Here is a 17,700-nt window from a genome sequence, read left to right as displayed (position 1 = left end):
ATGCTTCTATTGAAAGGTCTCGTTTGTCTGTGTATAATGTACTAATGATATTCAGAAATCAGCAGAAGAGGTACTACATTCAGAAGCTGACTGCAAGAGTCCAATCAGGCTGGTGGCCTGTGAGCATGACGAGTGACAAGTGTTTACATCAAATTAATGCTGTGCCATGAAAATCCTTCCTTTGGAGAGCCACGTCCTCAAAAGAACCAACCCTAGCATATATGTTGTCCTGGGTTCAGCAGTAGCAGTCATGTTTCTCCTTCTTGGTAGCGGGTGCAGTGCAGTGTTTTGACTTTCAGCTCGGGAACAGAGCTGATAGCGATGTTTTGGTTTGGCCAAGGACTTTGTGAGCCTCATGCTCTGCCAGGGAGGAGGGGAAGCCAGGAGGAAGCAGAGACAGGACACCTGACCCAAACTGACCAAATAGGTATTCCATACCACAGCACGTCATGCCCAGGATGTAACTGGGAGTTAGCCGGAAGGGCTGGGAGACTGCAGGGCTGGAGGAGGTATCGGTCGGAGCTTGGTCGGGCTTGGGGGGCGAGTTATCGGTCGGCTGGTGCTGAGGTGTTGTATTCTCTTCCCTTGTTATTTCCTTTATCATTATTATCATTGGTGGTAGCAGTAGTGATTTGTGTTATACCTTAGTTACTAAACTGTTCTTATCTCAACCTGTGGGAGTTGCATTCTTTTCGATTCTCCTCTCCGTCCCTCTGGGAGCAGGGGGAGGGCACGAAAGGGGGGGAAGTGAGTGAACGAATTACCTGACTGGGTTTAAACCACGACATATGCTAAGTGTGGTGGTCAGACAACATGTTTCTCACATGATTCTGAAAGCCCTAAACAGCAAATTAAAGAGCTTTTACTCTGGACTGTTCCATCTTGGCTTTAGATACCAATGATGCTTCATTCTTCCAACACAACTATCAGATATATTCAACTAGTTTAACTAAGAACACTAAACAACCCCACAGCTCCCTTCTGAGGTAGATAAGGCAGATTCTCTCCACTTTAAAGCAGAAAACTGAGGCACAGTACAGCTAAGTCGATGACATTGCTTGAACCCAGTCGTTCTCCCAGTATTTTATTCTATTAAGAAAATCGTACATCAAAATGAATGAAGTAATACAGGCATACAAACAGATCAGTATTCTTATCAAAATACATAAACTTTACCTACCACAGTTTACTTCATTCTGTTGAAACACTGGCTAAAAACACAAAGGTCCTGACAAATGCAGTATAACAAAATCTGAAAAGGAAAACATTATGATAATGGTCTTATAAAAACCTCAGGTGAATCCTTTACGGATTCAATTCCTTTGTTGAACAGAATCTCACAGATTTCTAAAAAGCATAAAAATTACATCATCTGATAAGACCATTACAACCGAGGCTAACATTACACTTGATAATGGGGCAGATCTGAAAGCCTTTACTGCTCTGGCTGCAAAAACTCGGACGTGAATACAGTTTCTGCATAATCCTCACAGACATCCTGCAGCTCTGCTGCCACATCACACAGGGCTTCTTCTGTTAACTGCTCTGCAAGACTGAGGGAGAGGAAAAGGAAAAGGTTCAGAAAGTAAACTTCCAAATTCCAGGCATTCATTCCACTGCTACAAATGCTCCGATTTCAAAAGGCAAATATCCATGTTTTTTCGTGCTATCTACTGTTTAGCCCAAGAAAATAGGTGATACATGTTCTGATGTGTGCTGCATAAGATGCCAGAAATTCTATCCTCAGTCTGGGTCATAGGAAAGGACACACTTTGAGTTAAAGTGTTAAGAGATCTCAGTTGGTTTGTTTTTTCAAGCTCTTAGATACTCATCCTGCTGTAGGAATAAGAGTTGACATGCTGTGGTGCTCATCCAAAGGCCACTGAAGCAAATAGGAAGCTTCTTACTGATTTCAGCTGCCACCGAATCAGGCCTTACTGAAAGCAATAAAGTTTAAGAAAAAAGCGAGCAGAGAAATTTCACTTTCCAGTGATCTCTGGAGCACTGTAACAAATGTTACAGAAGGGAAAACTATTTTAGTGTAAGAACCCAATTGCTTACTGGCCTCTTGAAAACCGCTCTTCAGTTTTGCATATATTCTAAAATATCGTAAGTTAGTCTGTTAGTCTTCCTAAGATCTTCTGACCGTGGCACAGGAGTGTTTTACGGAAAAAGATTCGTAATGCCCTCTGGTGGTAAGGATAAGTCAATGAAGCATGCTGTACAGCATTGGAGTTTAATTCCAAGGAACACCACGTATCACATAGCAACAGTGGAATTCAGCTGTCAGGAGAAATTACTGCCATTTCATTCATCTGCCAATCCCAAGAAGGTGCCAGTCCTTGAACTACCCATCATCACATCAACTGCAAACAGGAGTACAGTTTAGAAGGCAGAATGACAGTACTGAGAACTGACAAGGCATATTTCAGGGAGATTCAAATGGAGTGGTCTAACCACAGTTACTAAAACCTCTGACTAATTGGGCAAACCATCACCACACATGATCAACTTCACGCAGGCAAATAATCTCAAATATTGCAGGACCTGTTCTGGGAAACACTAATGCAGATGCCAAATGCCACTCAAATGAGCTGTATTACTGATTTCAATGCTACCGAAGGACAGAAAAACCTGTCCAGCAGCTGATACATTCACATCAGAAACACAAAGATACTTCACATACCTCTCAGCAATCTGCCATGGATTGAAACTGCCCACTGCCTCATGGGAAATAAGCTTTAAGTGATGCGTGTATCTGCTGTTATAATCCAAGATGCTCTGGAGCATATGTTTTGGCACAGAAAGAGACACACAGCCCTCTTTCTGTAGAGAATTACAAGTCAAGGGTGGCAGAATGTCATTTCCAGATTGCAGTTTCTCCTCTGCTTCTTTGTTTTCATCAGTACCACTGGAAAAATGAAATAGTTATTAAGCCAGAACTAGATTTCTAGTATCTTTTTGTATGACCAGAAAATCTCTTCAAACAGTAACAACAACTTTAAAGTAATGAAGACACACAGCTGATATACACCACAGCCTAGTGTAGGGCCAAGTATTCTACTTACTTGCCATCAAAAGGTTTTTCAAATAAAATGTTGGTTTCTGGCTCTGTGCATCTGGTTACTGTGGTTATTTGAATTGGAGGAGGAGATGCAGGTCTGTCAGCAATTGATGCAATTTGCTGTTCTAGAAGGAAGAAAATAACATTTCAAATTGTTTCTTTGGAAGAGAAAAAGTACATTTACTGCAGGTAAGTCCTCACAAAGACTTTTGTTTCTTTTAAGGGAAAGTCTTTCAGATAAGTAAAGTACTGAACCTCCTAATATGTATGTTCAATGTAGAATTTCCAAGAGTTCAGTGTATTAAAGCTGAGCATTTTAGAAATCCTACCTTTAGTACAGTTTGTTGTGTCAGTGGGCACTTCTACTGAAGAGTGAAAATACCACTCTAAAACTAGTGTAATGTATTGAGCTTGGCAGTAAATCCAAGACATGGGAAAAAAAATCCAACAAGATTTGGGCTAAGCCTTCACCAGTCTTATTCTGAGATTTTCCAACTGGTATAAAACAACACCATTCCATTAAAGTCAGTATGTGATCAGATACTCAGCTGAAAAAAAAATATCAGTGTAGCTTCACTATTGTACTCAATCTAATAGTAAGATAAAGAACAGAGCAGAAGGCTGGGGAAAATCAAGCAGCATAAGTCATTCTTATTAGCATGCCACTGTGGCAAACAATATTAAAGTATGTACAGTTATGTATGGAATCATCAAGCTATTGTTTGGAATGCTACCTTTCACTGGTGAACAATTTCCAACTAGTATTACTTTGGTCCTTCTCAATTAAAAAATGATGTGAAAAGTTAGTTGTTTTTCATCTGAAGGACTTTACATTGGTTCATTTATTTTTCTATCCAATAAAAACAAGCAAGAAAAATTTGGTTAATGTGAACTGGGAGCATCAAAATCACAGTTTTCTTTCAAGGATTAAATTTTTTTTGCTGAAGCATGTTAGAGAGTGAATTCTGTAGAGGAAAAGACCAGATGTTCTGAGGCTGTAAAAATTAAACTTGCATGTACACTACAAGATCTAAAACCAGTATCATCATCACTTGAAAGGAATAAGGAACAAGAAAAATCTTCTAAGCTTAAGTAATTTAATATTATCAATTATGTATTCCCAGAAAAACATTTAACTGTCATGGGTTCACTCCTATCTTAATATTTACCTAACATTTACTCTTGAACTCTAAACCATTTAAACAAATAGTTTATTAAAATAAAGGGGGGAAAGGGAAGAAATAGGAGAAGCAAACTAGAAGGTAAGTATCTATTTGCTCCTGCCTAAGCAAATTGACAGCAAGACAGAGACTTCATACCTCACCTCAGCCTGTGAACTCTAGTTTGGAAATCATTAGCATGAAAATGATTACTGCTAAGTAATTAATGGTGTTTCAAAGAAATCAAGTCAAATGAGGACACACTAAATACTCTTCTCAAGATTAAGATTTACAGATTTGCCAGTATCTCAAAACTGAAGACAGACAAATCATGCAGGGCTTAACAAGAAAACAAGTAAAGTGGCTTTAGGATTAGACTTTAGTGGCTTTAGGATTAGGCCTCAGATTTAGACAGTAAACTAGCTGTCCTCTGCAGTAAATTCAAGTAGTGAATTGGAGTGTATGTACCTATGGAATATCACCTTCACTGCATGAAAATCATTACATTTTAGTAGAAAGCATAGAAGCTAAGGAATGCAAAAGCCTAGAAAAGGGACAACATTCAAAGTTACTTGATGATTGGAAGAATGTGTTAAAGATTCCTATCCTTCAGGTAAATTGCACTAGCAGCGTTTTCCACCTAAATGCAGCCCCAAGAAAGGCAATTAGAAAATGGCAGCCAGTTCTCAGAAGAAATTCTTCCCCATTACAATACTGATTTTAGAACTAGATTTTAGAAATACTAATAGTATAGTACCTATAGTAAAAAAATGTGTCTGGATGGTGTTATTTGACCATACATAATCAAATTATTTTTACTTCACAATATATTAATTTAAAGATACAGATTACAGAAAAAACAAGTTGTACTAAAAAGACACTTACCCATTTTGTCTTCCTGGGCCCAGAACTCCAAATCACTGTAGACAATGTGGGTGAATCTCCTGCGTACAGCCTCCTGGTATCTCTGGTTTTGAACATACAAATTCCATCAATTAACACAGTTAGCAGTTCAGCTGTACTGATTGTTTTGACGCAATCAGAAAGCAGGTCATGATCCTCTGTGGTCAAAGTAGGCTTATTTTGCCTAGTTAACACACAAAAGCAGTAGGGGTGTGAAATCACAGATACTCCTCTCATTCAAAATGCCATACTTGGAAGATGTAACTAGTCAGTAGCATGACAACTGTTCCCATTTCAGCTCAACAGCAGCTAGCCAAAAAACAGAAAAGCCCTCAGGCATTCCTGCCTTACTACCAACAGAGAAATCAAATGTGTGCTTAAGTGCCTTATATGATAAAGACACTACACAATGTAAACTCCATGCTTCCAAGTTACAAATAGATCTCTAGAAGCAAATGGCACTAAGCTCTGTAGATCTGCATTACAATATATTTCACTGAACAGGAAGGTTGAAATGGGACTTGAACCAGAAACTGTGGGAAAGCTGATAAAAAATTAATAAAGCAATAAATGAAAAAGTTCAAGTCAAGGAAATTATAACCTCATTATATTTACACAGAAAGATGGATAAATAAGGGCATAGATAACCATGTATTTGTCCAACTTTCCCCATGCTGCCCTGTGAAATATTCTGAATTGTCAGAGCGTATTTCCTCAAGATGCTCATGCTCCTGGAATACTGGGATCCCAGAGCACACACAAAAAAAATCATATTCAAATACTTTCCAATCTGGGAGACAATCAACATAATCACCATACTGATTGTCTCATTCACATATTACCCAAGCCATAAAGTCTTGAGCTGGGAAGCAAACTCAGGTCTAAGGGCTCTAAAGCTAGCAATAAAACCATTAGGGAAAACCTTCTTCCATTCTCACAGTGTTTTGCTGGAAGCCCAAACTCCTTCCAAGTCTTTCATTTGAGGCACTGACCCAGTCAGACCTTGCTTTATTTAAGAATGTCGATATTTACAGTTATTACAACTTATGGGTAGTAAACTAGAAATTAGCACTAATGAGACCACCCAAGAGAGAAAATCTTACTTCAATTTCTTCCATTCTTTCCAACATTGACTCTAGACTGTGAGTGTCAGCCACAGGCAGAGCATTGCTCTGGAGTCGCTCATGCTGCTCCATACTCCGCAGTTCCTGAGCAGTATCTTCCAAAAGATCATCCAATAGCTTTTTACTCAGAATATCTGCATTTGCTGCAACCTGCTATTAAAACAAAACAAAAAAACAAACCACCACCAAACCAAACCAACCAATAAAACTAAAGCAATCTCCCCCTGCAATGCAAGAAAGAAAGGAAAAAACCCAAACAAAAAAGCCCCAAGCAACTGAGGAGAAAGAACATTTCTTTCAGAAGCTCATGGAAATAATCCAATTACCATTCAACTTTTCCTTTCAATGAAGATCCAAATAAATTTTCGACCCATACAACAAGCCAAATCAATAAAACCAATAAAACCAATGAATATGGAAAACGCTTGCTACACAACTTTGTTCCCAAATAGAAGACAAAACTATTACAGGTTCAGAGATCACCCAGGAATTCAATAAAGTGAAGCAAAGGCCCTCATCTTACAAAACACTACACACACGTTTAACTCCTCATACAGGAACAGCCTCAGAGCAGCTCCAGATGGTCAAAAGTAAACATACAGGATCCAGGCTACAGCTGTAGCTTTCAGATATGTCCAATTTTGCCAGTTAGCAATTTCATTATTCATTTACCTATATTACTTTAAAAGAAAACATATTTTCCCTTAAGCAACTGCATTCATTCAAGGTCACATCAAGGAAAAAAAAAAGGAAAAAAAAAAGAAGATAACGTTAGAAAGAGCTTTTTCATTGTTTCATATTGTATGTGGTTACCAAACAATACTTTAGAAGGCACATTTTTAAAGATATGGCTTATGTAAGTTGAAATTGCTAAGTCTGGCAAATCAGTACTACACTTCCAGACGCATTCTGCGATATGGCAAAGATTAAAAGTCATCTTAAATGTCAAACAGCTTTACTCTATGACATACAGATAGAATACACCCTCTCATATGTACGAGTTAAAAGGTGGTTTATAAACGAAGAATCCTTCAAATGACAGTTTGTTTCCAAGGAGAGACTAGTCATTAATATTAGTAGTCCAAATTTATTTAGTCATTAAATATGGTATTATAAGAATTACTGAGCCAATCTTATCAAGTTCAGTCACGTTCAGCATGGGACTGTTACAACCACTCAAAACCAATTTAAAAATGCATCTACTTGATAAGAAACTAACAAAAAAAAAAAAGAAAATTTAACACAGCTTTGCCGAAGTCCATTACTCCATTCAAGGCCCACACACTGAAATGGAAATACACTCTCCAAATGTCCAAAACTCTGTTGACTACATAAATATGATTTGAAAAGTTGAAAAGATACTGTGCTGCCCCTATATAAATCTTTTTTCAGCTCTAAAGGCATCCTTCAAACAGTGGCATGAGCTTGACTGTACTACCTGTGTCCTATCTAACAGAGGTTCTAAGGGCTCCCGCACTGCCTTCTCAGCTCTGTTTGCGTACTGGGTTGGAGAAGCACTCCGTGACCTATGCAAAAAAGAACAAATGACAATGCCATTCTGAAACTTGGTATGACAACAGGAACTTTAAAAAAACCCACATAAATGTCCTTTTCTGGGGACTGGTGAGGAGATGACGTCACATCTGACATCATTTATTAGCTCTTCAAATCAAATAACTACTTTTGTATTTTTTTCAGTTCTCCACTGCTAAGGCCAGTGAGAACCTTCACTCTTCCTGAAGTTTCTGCTTCAGGTCATGCTAGTCTTGAAAAACAAAACAGCAGTGTAGAGAATTACAAAATGGACATTTTAACAACTGAAGAATGAAATAATGTGATTCTGAATATTAGTTTAGAAAACTTGCAAAACACTTTAGAGACAAAATTAATGGTGACTTTAACACCATATACACCAGAAAATTCTACTGAGAACCAGGGATCGTGAGTTACATTTCTGCTACTGGCAAACAGGCAACTTCATGACTACTCACAAACACTGCCTGGAACACAGGCTCCTTGTCTTACCGTGCACACTTCTTAGTACAGATCCAGCAGCTAGATCAGCATGTGGATCTCCTGCTCCAATTGCCACAGACAGTAGTTCCAAAACTAGTATGGGGAGTCCTGGTCCAGTATGACAAACATAGCTTAAAATAAATAAGCCTGCACTCTATTACTGGCTAGGACAAAGATATATACTCTGTCTTTTTTGGAACAGGGAAATATTTCCCTTCTTAGCATGGTGCTGTGAATATCCATTCTGCATACTGCGTGTTTCAGTCAATGCCCTGCCTAGCACAGTTTGGAGGTGACTTTGAGACAATACTTGCACCTGATCCAGAAAAAAAAATCATAAAGCAATGGCTCTTCCCAGGCTGTATGTACAAGACTACTTTGTGCCAACTGGGGGAAGCATACAACTAGCAGGCAGAAGCCTGTGCTGTGCCGCCTGCCTTTATGGCCTGACAGCCAGGCCAAATCCATCCCACTTACTAGTACAGATACAGCAGCATTTCCACAGGAAAGCAGGGTAAAGACAGGTTCTACTTCTCTGTGAACATACCGCTTAGGTGTAACAGGTGGGTGTGCAGGGTTTGGAGGCATGCAGGGTATTCTACTCCCCTTAGCAAGTTGTTTGTTCTCTTTTAGCTGGAAAGCTATAGTTGTCTCTTGAAATCGGGCATGCTTTCCTTGAGGCTGTATCTCTCTTGATTTTAGAGATTTTGGTGTTCCCTTAAAATAAACACAAGCACATTAAAAACACATATTCCAGTTGTTGAATTTTTAAAGTATTTTACATTCTGCTTCAGAATTTGTCTTGAAGTCCTGCCTACTTGCTTTGTTGCACAGTTGACACGACTTAAAGGGAAGTACAACTGTGCCTGAAGAGAACATATGCTTAATCCTGTAACTCTTATCTTTGCAAACAGTTCCAAGATTTCCAATGTTGCCCTTCATGGGAAAAAACTTATTTTCAGATTTTCACGCTTATACTTGACATTAACTTGGAATAGTTCCAAACAGGTTTCCACAATAAGATTTTGTTCAGCCATGAAAATAAAATATCACCATATTTGTATTTACTACAAGGACTCTTAGACTCATCCCCTCAGTATGAATTACTGCAATGTTTAACCTTCCTGCTCAGCAGCTGCATGGATAGATAAGGGAAGCAGTAAAAGTTACATACATATACATCTATGTTTCAGTAGCAATCTGATTTTCAAGCTGAAGGCGATACTCTAAGGGGAAAAAAAAAAAAAAGGGGGTAGGCCTTTAATAATAATGAAAAAAAAAACAACTCAAAAATGCTCCAAAACCAAAAAAACAAACAAACAAAAAAACAAACAAAAAAAAACAACAGAAAAGGCCCCACAAATTCACAAACTACTTGCAAAAGTTCTTTTTTTTTTTTTTTTTTTTTTTAAGACCCTGAAATATTCTGTAAAGAACTCACTTGTTTCTATTACAGAAGCCCCTGGCTGCTTGCAAGGACTTAAAAAGAAACCAGAATTTGCACTGAAGTTTTATAATTTCTGTAACCATGAAGTAAAATGTCCCACATGACATCCTTGTCTCTAAATTGGAGAGATGTCAATTTGATAGGTGGACCACTCGATGGACAAAGAACTGGCTGGATGGCCGCACACAAACAGTTGTGGTCAATAGCTCAATGTCCAGCTGGAGACCAGTAACCAGTGATGTCCCTCAGGGATCGATGTTGGGACCGGTCTTGTTCAACATCTTTGTCACTGACATGGACATTGGGATTGAGTGCGCCCTCAGCAAGTTTGCCAATGACACCAAGCTGTGTGGTTTGGTTGATATGATACCCTGGAGGGAAGGAATGCCATCCAGAGGGACCTCGACACATTTGTGAGGTGGGCTGATGCCAACCCTATGAAGTTTAACCATGACAAGTGCGAGGTCCTACACCTGGGTCAGAGCAATCCCAGGCACAGCTACAGGTTGGGCAGAGAAGAGATTCAGAGCAGCCCTGTGGAGAAGGACTTGGGAGCGTTGGTCGATGAGAAACTGAACATGAACTGGCTTCAGTGTGCACTTGCAGCCCAGAAAGCAACCGTATCCTGGGCTGCATCAAAAGGAGCGTGACCAGCAGGTTGAAGGAGGTGATCCTGCCCCTCTGCTCTGCTCTCGTGAGACCTCACCTGGAGCATTGTGTGCAGTTCTGGTGTCCCCAACATAAAAAGGACATGGAACTGTTGGAACAAGTCCAGAGGAGGCCACAAGGATGATCAGGGGACTGGAGCACCTCCCGTATGAAGACGGGCTGAGAAAGTTGGGGCTGTTCAGCCTGGAGAAGAGAAGGCTGCGTGGAGACCTCATAGCAGCTTCCAGTATCTGAAGGGGGCCTATAGGGATGCTGGGGAGGGACTCTTCATTAGGGACTGTAGTGATAGGACAAGGGGTAATGGGTTAAAACTCAAACAGGAGAAGTTTAGACTGAATATAAGGAGGAAGTTCTTTACTGTAAGGGTGGTTAGGCACTGGAATGGGTTGCCCAAAGCCAGGCTGGACAGAGCCTAGGGTGATACGGTTTAGTGTGAGGTGTGAGTGTGAGTTTAGGGGGGTTGGGACTTGATGATCTTAAGGTCCTTCCCAACCCTAACTATTGTATGATTCTACGATTCTAAATTTGCCCAACTTATCTCCTCATACCAACATTAATATTAATACAACATTACTACTGATTGCATTTTTCATGACAGAGAATGAACAATAAGAGGAAAATATTCCAGCTTTTAAACTGAAAAATAACCATGCTAATTTCAAACATGAAAATAGTTTTGGTAACAGTTTTCCTTGCTAACACAGTTACTCATTGGTCCTCGTTGTACAGTGCCTTTCCAAGCAAAGTAACACTACTTTCATAAAACATCTGATAAAATAGTCATGGCTACTACAAATACTGTAGGCAGATGACACAGTTTATCCCTCTCTGCCTCCTAGATCGGCATAAAAAGGTTGTGAGCAAGTGCAAAGCTGGACAGTGTCTTCCATTATACAACAAATCCCAGAAGAGAAGTAGAAAAAGCATAAATTGTTTCATGACTTCGGTACCTGTGATTTTGCAGGTAATAACACACCTTTCTTCTTCAATGGGACACCTTCAAGCATGGGATCTTTTTTCATAGCTCTAGCTCTCAGCAATGCCTCTGTGCTTCCGTGTGAAGTGGCATTTTTCTCTGGAGCAGGTGGTTTACTGTCTTCTTGGAATTTATTGTGCAATATCCGAGCACAACTGCTTGGCTTCTGAACTGCTGAAATATTTGCAACATGTATCAAAAACAAGTTTTCAACTAAGCATACTTCTTGTCCTTTCCTAGGGGTAGAAAGAAATACTATTCTAGTAAAAAAATCAGTATGAGGTATGAGAATGACACCCTAAAGAAGAAAACCAATTAATAGAGGTTATGTAACAATGTAATAAGCTACAATGGCTTACATGAGGTGTCAAAATACTTCAGGTGGTAAATTTATCTCTAACACCATGAGAAAGAATAAAGCCCATGTCCTTTCACATATGAAGTTAAAGAAACAAAGTATTTTATTTTTCAATAAACAAATCATTGAAATGGTTGCATGGCAAACTAATAGTGGAAAAAAAACAGTGTCTTCAGCTTAACAATCACTTAATGTGCCTCTAGGTACTGAAACTGTGATTACTGGGCAGAAGACATTAACATATATGAACTGGCAAAAATAAAACAGAGCCACCCCCCTCAAAAGTAGAAAAACTGCATAAATCAAGGAAATTCTGAACCAAGACTCAAGTTAATCTTTTCACTGTAAACAGTTAAGCAACAATAGTTTTGTTGGAGACTTGCTAACAGTCAGCAACTCCAGAATAATGTATCGACACAGTACTATCTAGGTAGGTATTTGGAAATATTCTGTATGCATCATTAATGTCAGCTTGTAAACTGCAATTTAGGTATACCTGTGGAAAGCCAATCCAAGTTCAACCCACAGTAAAAGAAATGGAGAAAACCAGGCAGAACATGATAATAATCACAACACAGTTATAAGGAGGCTTATAAACCTGCAGGCTGACGTTCTCAGAGAACAGCTGAAAAAATGCCTAACAAGGCTGCGTGAGTCTGAGGACTGCATATGAGCTGTCATGCACTTCTGACTGACAATACCTAACATACTACAAAACTGAGCAGAGGTGGCAAGTTTAACTGATAAAAATGTATTTTAGAATTCAAAATACAAACCAGTTGAGAGACTCCTGGCAGCTGGAGGTTTTCTAGGTTCTTGGCTGCGTTGTCCCTTTAAAACGAGACGTTTGTTTTCCCCTTTTGGAGATACAAGCTGCTTTCTGGATGGAAATGTCTCAGTGTTCCTTGGAGATTTGCCCCGAGATGATGAAATACACCTCTTCATTTTTTGGGGCGTTTGTTTCTTTTCCAGCAGTGAATCCAGATCCTGCACCATATATTCAGAATGTTAATTACTCTCTCAGTAAAACTGATGTAATAGTGAGACAGAAAATTCAGAGATTCTAAGTAGCTGGAACTTTTTTGGTGTGATTCTGTTTTTTGTGGTAGCGATTATTCCTGACAGCTTGTTCCTGCAGAAGCTTCTTCCTTAAGAAGGAAGAACTTAAACCTTACAGAAAAGACTTGTGGTTTTGTATTTACAATTGACCCCCAGCAAATTATCTGCTTACCGCATGTTCAAAAAGAAACGTACACAAAGGCTACAGACAAAACCAAAGAAAAACGACAAAAGCCCAGAGAGCTCAGGGAAGACAGACATGTCTTCCAATGCCAAGTCCAAACTCAAACAATCCTACCTCCTTTGCAATTCCCAGGCAGTCAGCACTGTTACTGTTTTCATAAGCAGTGCAGAACAGTAAAAATAAAAACACAGCTCTTACAGTTAGAACAATATTTTAAGGAAAATATGATTATGGTATCAGTTGCTTTCAAGCTAATTAAAATACTGGTTTTATAACAGTTCAGGTTCCATAGGCTCTTACTTTAAAAAAGAGTAAGTCTTGTAGGTAGGAATTACAGCAGGAAATGTGAATCAGAACTTTTCTATTATACCAACAACATGTTTTAAGACATCAGATATCACTAACAAAAGGCATTTGAAGGGCATCAACAAGGGCGGCATCAGGTAGCTTCCATGTTTAGGATGCAAGTCTATTTTACACCACCATTACTTAGGAACACATTTACACATTTATAGATGTGAAAATACAGCCTCAAAACCCCCCCCAAAAACTAACAGCAAAACCCCCCAAACCTCAGTTCAATATTCTGACATTCATGAACACACAACACAATTTACAGTTTTGTATTTCACTGTCTTTTCTACCTTAACAAAAACAGAGAGTTTTTTCTTACTTCAAGTTGCAGCAAAATATCTAGGATAACATCAGAAATGGAAGAATCCACTTCTAGTTTGGCAGAACAGAGGGACAGCTGTCGAATGAGATTGCCCAGTTCCTTGTAGTGGGTAGGAATCTGCTGCTCTGTTTGATCTGTAAACTGATTGGCAAATGCCTGCAAGGCTCGTACAGCTCCTCTGTGTGCTGCCGCCAACCTGGATACTGCTCGAGACTGGAAAATGAAACATAAACGTTTTAATAGCTACAGTTTCTATGAATATTGATATTATTTGAAGAACTGTCACCAATATTACATGGAGAAACACTCAGGCTTGCAGTAACTCTGATGGATATGAGGGCATTTGTGAGACAAAACAAAACAGGCATTTAAGTAACCTACTGAAGTACTACATATGAGTACTCATATCAAGTATCATATTCAGATAAAATAGCCTGGTTATAATGTATTCAGATGTTTTCACTACCTATGCCAACAGAGTACTATAGTCATGGGCTTGATCCTGATGTGCAACAACTGCACATAGAACACTCTCCTTCCTCCGCGTTTTATTACAGAATAAAATACATGTATTGGAAAAGCACAAGAGAACAACAGGACAGTACTGGCCAAAGAACAGGCATAATCTCAGTACTATCTTTCTGAAAGATGCTGATCAGAGAAGAAAAGCACAAAGGGGCTGACAAGACTGACATCAATGGAAAGTTAGAAAAAGGCAAGAGTAGAGCCCAGTGTTATTCAGAAAAGGAACTGGAATGAAGAAGGAATTAGGAGCCACATAAAAGCAGACCAACAGCCTTCCTCTTTGGTTTGCTGTAGATGGACAAGAACTGAGGAGAAGAGGGAAGCAGCAAAGGCAGTATCAGACCAAGTGAGACATAGTTCTGTGAGAATGAGATGAAAGGTGCAAGATACAAAGAGAATCTCACTTCTAGGGAGGGCTCAGGCGTACCCTAGACAAATTCAATTAGCTAGAAAGCTTCCTCTCAATTACTCACAGCCTGAAGGATAATTACATCTTACCTTTTTCGTATGTTTGACTTTATGAGGACTCAGTTTCTCTAAATCATCCTGAATTTCTTTTACCTGTTTATCAAGAAATAGGGGAAGAGGGGAAAGTCAGTCAGAATGAGTTCCGTGTCCATAAATGAACAATTAATCTTCACTATAATGTCCGAGTCCAGGTTTAAATTTTCCAGCAACGATGCTCATCTCTGTCCAGTCATAAGAGAAATTAGCGACACCATTCAGATCTAAACTAGAATGCTATGGAAGTTCAGAGATAAGCAGATCAAATTTCTCTTGTTTCAGTTCATTTCTGTCAAATTCATCACAATAAGCTAACTACTATGCATCTCAATTCAAAATGCTGATTCTTACCTGTTGCTGGAGTACATAAAGCACCCGAGCTGACCGTGCAGCTTGCTCCCGTCTCCTAGCGCAAACTCGCTGCTCTTTATCAGGATCTAAAATTTCTCTCTCTCCACCTAAAAAAGCATGAAATGAAAAAGTTTTATGTCTTAATTTAACCTGCAAAAATCCCGATTAAGACATGAGAACAAACGAAGTTTAGCAATAAGGCTCTTTCATGCAGAACCAATACACAAGGTATCATATTTGCAGGGCTCCCTTGAGCAGTAATACAAGCTAGTTATTTTAACTCTACATCACGTTTCTATCTAGAATTTGACAAAACATTCTTATATAATATAGCCTATTAGTTATAGCTTCCAAAGCAATACAACCTCTTAGTTTTATGACAGCAATGCAGGTAAAGCAGTCAAAGTTAGGAATAGTTAAAACTTTCAAGTAGTTATTACAAAAGAACCAATGTGGTGTACACTGGGGCTGGCTGCCATGGAATTGGTCTTCGTCACGGTCACCAGTATGTTGCTGGTTTGGATTTATGACTAAAAGTGTTGATAGCCCCACAGTGTTCTGGCTATCGTTGAGCAGTACTTGCACAGCACTATGTCCTATCAGTGCACAGCCTGGATGTGTGCAAGAAACTGGGAGGGGACATGACCAGGACAGCTGACCCCAACTGACCAAAGGCATGTTCCAGACCATGCTCAGCAATAACAAAAATGGACTTTTTTGGGAAGGAAGGTAGCCATTGCTCACAGATTAGCTGGGCATTGCATCTACTTGTGGGAGGTAGTAAGCGATTGCCTTTTCACCACATGACTGTTGTTGAGTCTTACCTTTTTTTGTCAATCCTTCGATTTTCTGGACATAGTTCCTCAGCTCCTTGTGCAGCCGTCGGACTTCCTGCATGCTTTTATCTTCTTTTTTGTTGATGCTTGGCTTGGGGTCTGGCCCTGTGCCATGACTGGGTGGAGAGCCCAGACCAGCTGGTATTAGCATTCCCTTATTTGGTGTATAGAGATAAACTTCAGCACCAGAGGTGGTAGTTTCCACTTTGGATGCCTGACCAAGCTTCTGCTGATATTTCAAGCAAGTCTGAGGCTTGAGTGCATTTTTATTTTCTGAGATTTCAAATACTTCAGCCTTCTGCTGTTGGGCCAACAGAGGTTTACTGGCAGCATCTCCAAATACTTGCTGTTTCACTTGCTCTTCAAGTTGTCTTCGTTTTATGTCCCTTTTTGCTAGCTGAATAGCCAATTTTAGTCTCTCTTCAGATACCACTGAAAATATGCCAGAGCTTCTCATGCTGGGGTCCTCACTTCCACTGAGATTTCTCTGATTATTGGATGCCTTCAGTTTTTCTATTATAATTGGACGGGGGTTAGAGAATCGGAGAGCCAGGTTCTCTGGAGCTGCAGGAACATTTCTGTTGAACTGGAGCTGTTCCAAAGTGTAAAAAAAAAAAAAAACAACAAACAAATCTAATGTTACACAGGACACTTTCCACAGGGGATGTGCCTATAGTGTCAAAAAGTAAGGAAAACAAATGTTCTTTCATACTAGAATGCATTCTGCTGTGACAGTACTTCTTCAATGCACGCAAGGTATTCCATCCACTCGGACAAATACCATTATTCAAAATTATTTTGAATTAAGCATTTAGATCATCTTATAAATTATATTTACAGACGTGGTTACTGGTCTATACTCTCACAAAAAGGTAGTGTGAAGATTATGTATGAGAGCATCATGAAAGCAAGTATGAAGACAGCCTGCTAGTGAGTGTCAATCTCGGTCATAGTCATCGTTTTGTAACAATTGCAAATGAAAGCCAATTCAGCATCGCTGCAGAAGTCAAATAATACCTGTGTTTGTAAAGCCTTTGCTTCATTCCTGTAGAGCTGGGTAGCGAATGCAAATGTAGCATCAGACACAGTTGCCTTGCTTGGTCCCATCACACAGGCTTGATGCTGAAATTCCAATTACCTGTCTTTTCCTTACAATGACAACTACAAACATAAGAAGAATCAAACATTATTTCTGCCTTTCAAAAGCAATCCCAGGTCATGCACCCCCAAGGCATGAAAAGCACAGCGTGCACTCACATGGATGGTACCAAATCTTGTCATTTAAAGTAAATTTTACAATTTATATCGTTCTTTTACATACCAACACAGAGAGCTGAGGAGCACCACTACAGACAATGAGGCTCGTATCGTGAACCACAAGATTGCTGCAGTACTTTATAGCTATTATGCACCTAAAAGGGAAATAGCATACTGCACAGTTAAGAAAACAGATCAGCACGACAGCTTAAGGCACTGCTCCAGGTACACGGTCTGTACAAAAACCATCAATGTCAAAGGAAAGCAGAACAAGGGCATGCTCGTGCCTAAAGTTTTGCAGAGGTTTAAGCTAAGGGCGATGCGCGGCGGCAGCCAGGTGCGCGTCTCCTTCATCCGCTCTGGCAATTGAAAACGAGCAGGACCCGACACGTAACGCTGTTAAAACTCTTTAAAGCGACTGAGGCTTTGCCTCTGCTCCTCACCTCGCCGCAGCTGTCCTCGGGCCTCGCACGACGCGCCCCTCGAGAGGGGGCTCCAGCCGCACAGCCCACACCCGGCCCGCCCCACTTTCCGCCTCCCCCCACGGCATCCGGACGGCCGAGACTGGCACCGGGGACCGCCCCGCCCCGC

At 39.9% G+C, this 17,700-nt stretch overlaps 1 protein-coding gene across 4 annotated transcripts; it reads right to left on the bottom strand.

Annotated features, from left to right (window-relative positions):
- Positions 1-1,040: 1,040 nt before the first annotated feature.
- KIAA0753 (KIAA0753 ortholog) lies at positions 1,041-17,073 on the bottom strand. Of its 4 annotated transcripts, none has more exons than XM_057419989.1 (14): positions 16,870-17,068; positions 15,841-16,444; positions 15,017-15,123; positions 14,660-14,722; positions 13,634-13,849; positions 12,494-12,704; positions 11,334-11,530; positions 8,815-8,984; positions 7,690-7,777; positions 6,231-6,404; positions 5,110-5,191; positions 3,069-3,189; positions 2,687-2,911; positions 1,041-1,553 (listed from the first exon to the last, which is right to left on the bottom strand). In XM_057419989.1, exons 1-14 carry the CDS (start codon positions 16,957-16,959, stop codon positions 1,436-1,438), a joined length of 2,466 nt encoding a protein of 821 aa, XP_057275972.1. In that variant the 5' UTR covers positions 16,960-17,068; the 3' UTR covers positions 1,041-1,435. The 4 variants fall into 4 exon arrangements, 3 of the variants coding, with proteins under 3 accessions (XP_057275972.1, XP_057275973.1, XP_057275974.1); XM_057419990.1 differs by having other exon boundaries at positions 6,231-6,401; XM_057419991.1 differs by lacking the exon at positions 13,634-13,849 and having other exon boundaries at positions 16,870-17,069.
- Positions 17,074-17,700: the final 627 nt, after the last annotated feature.

This window comes from Pezoporus wallicus, unplaced genomic scaffold, assembly GCF_028554395.1.
Source record: "Pezoporus wallicus isolate ANWC-B61680 ecotype Strahan unplaced genomic scaffold, APGP_CSIRO_Pwel_v1 contig_12814, whole genome shotgun sequence".
Lineage (NCBI taxonomy): Eukaryota > Metazoa > Chordata > Aves > Psittaciformes > Psittacidae > Pezoporus > Pezoporus wallicus.
The sequence above is the reverse complement of the archived record's forward strand: the minus strand, read 5'-3'. Positions and strand labels throughout refer to the sequence as shown.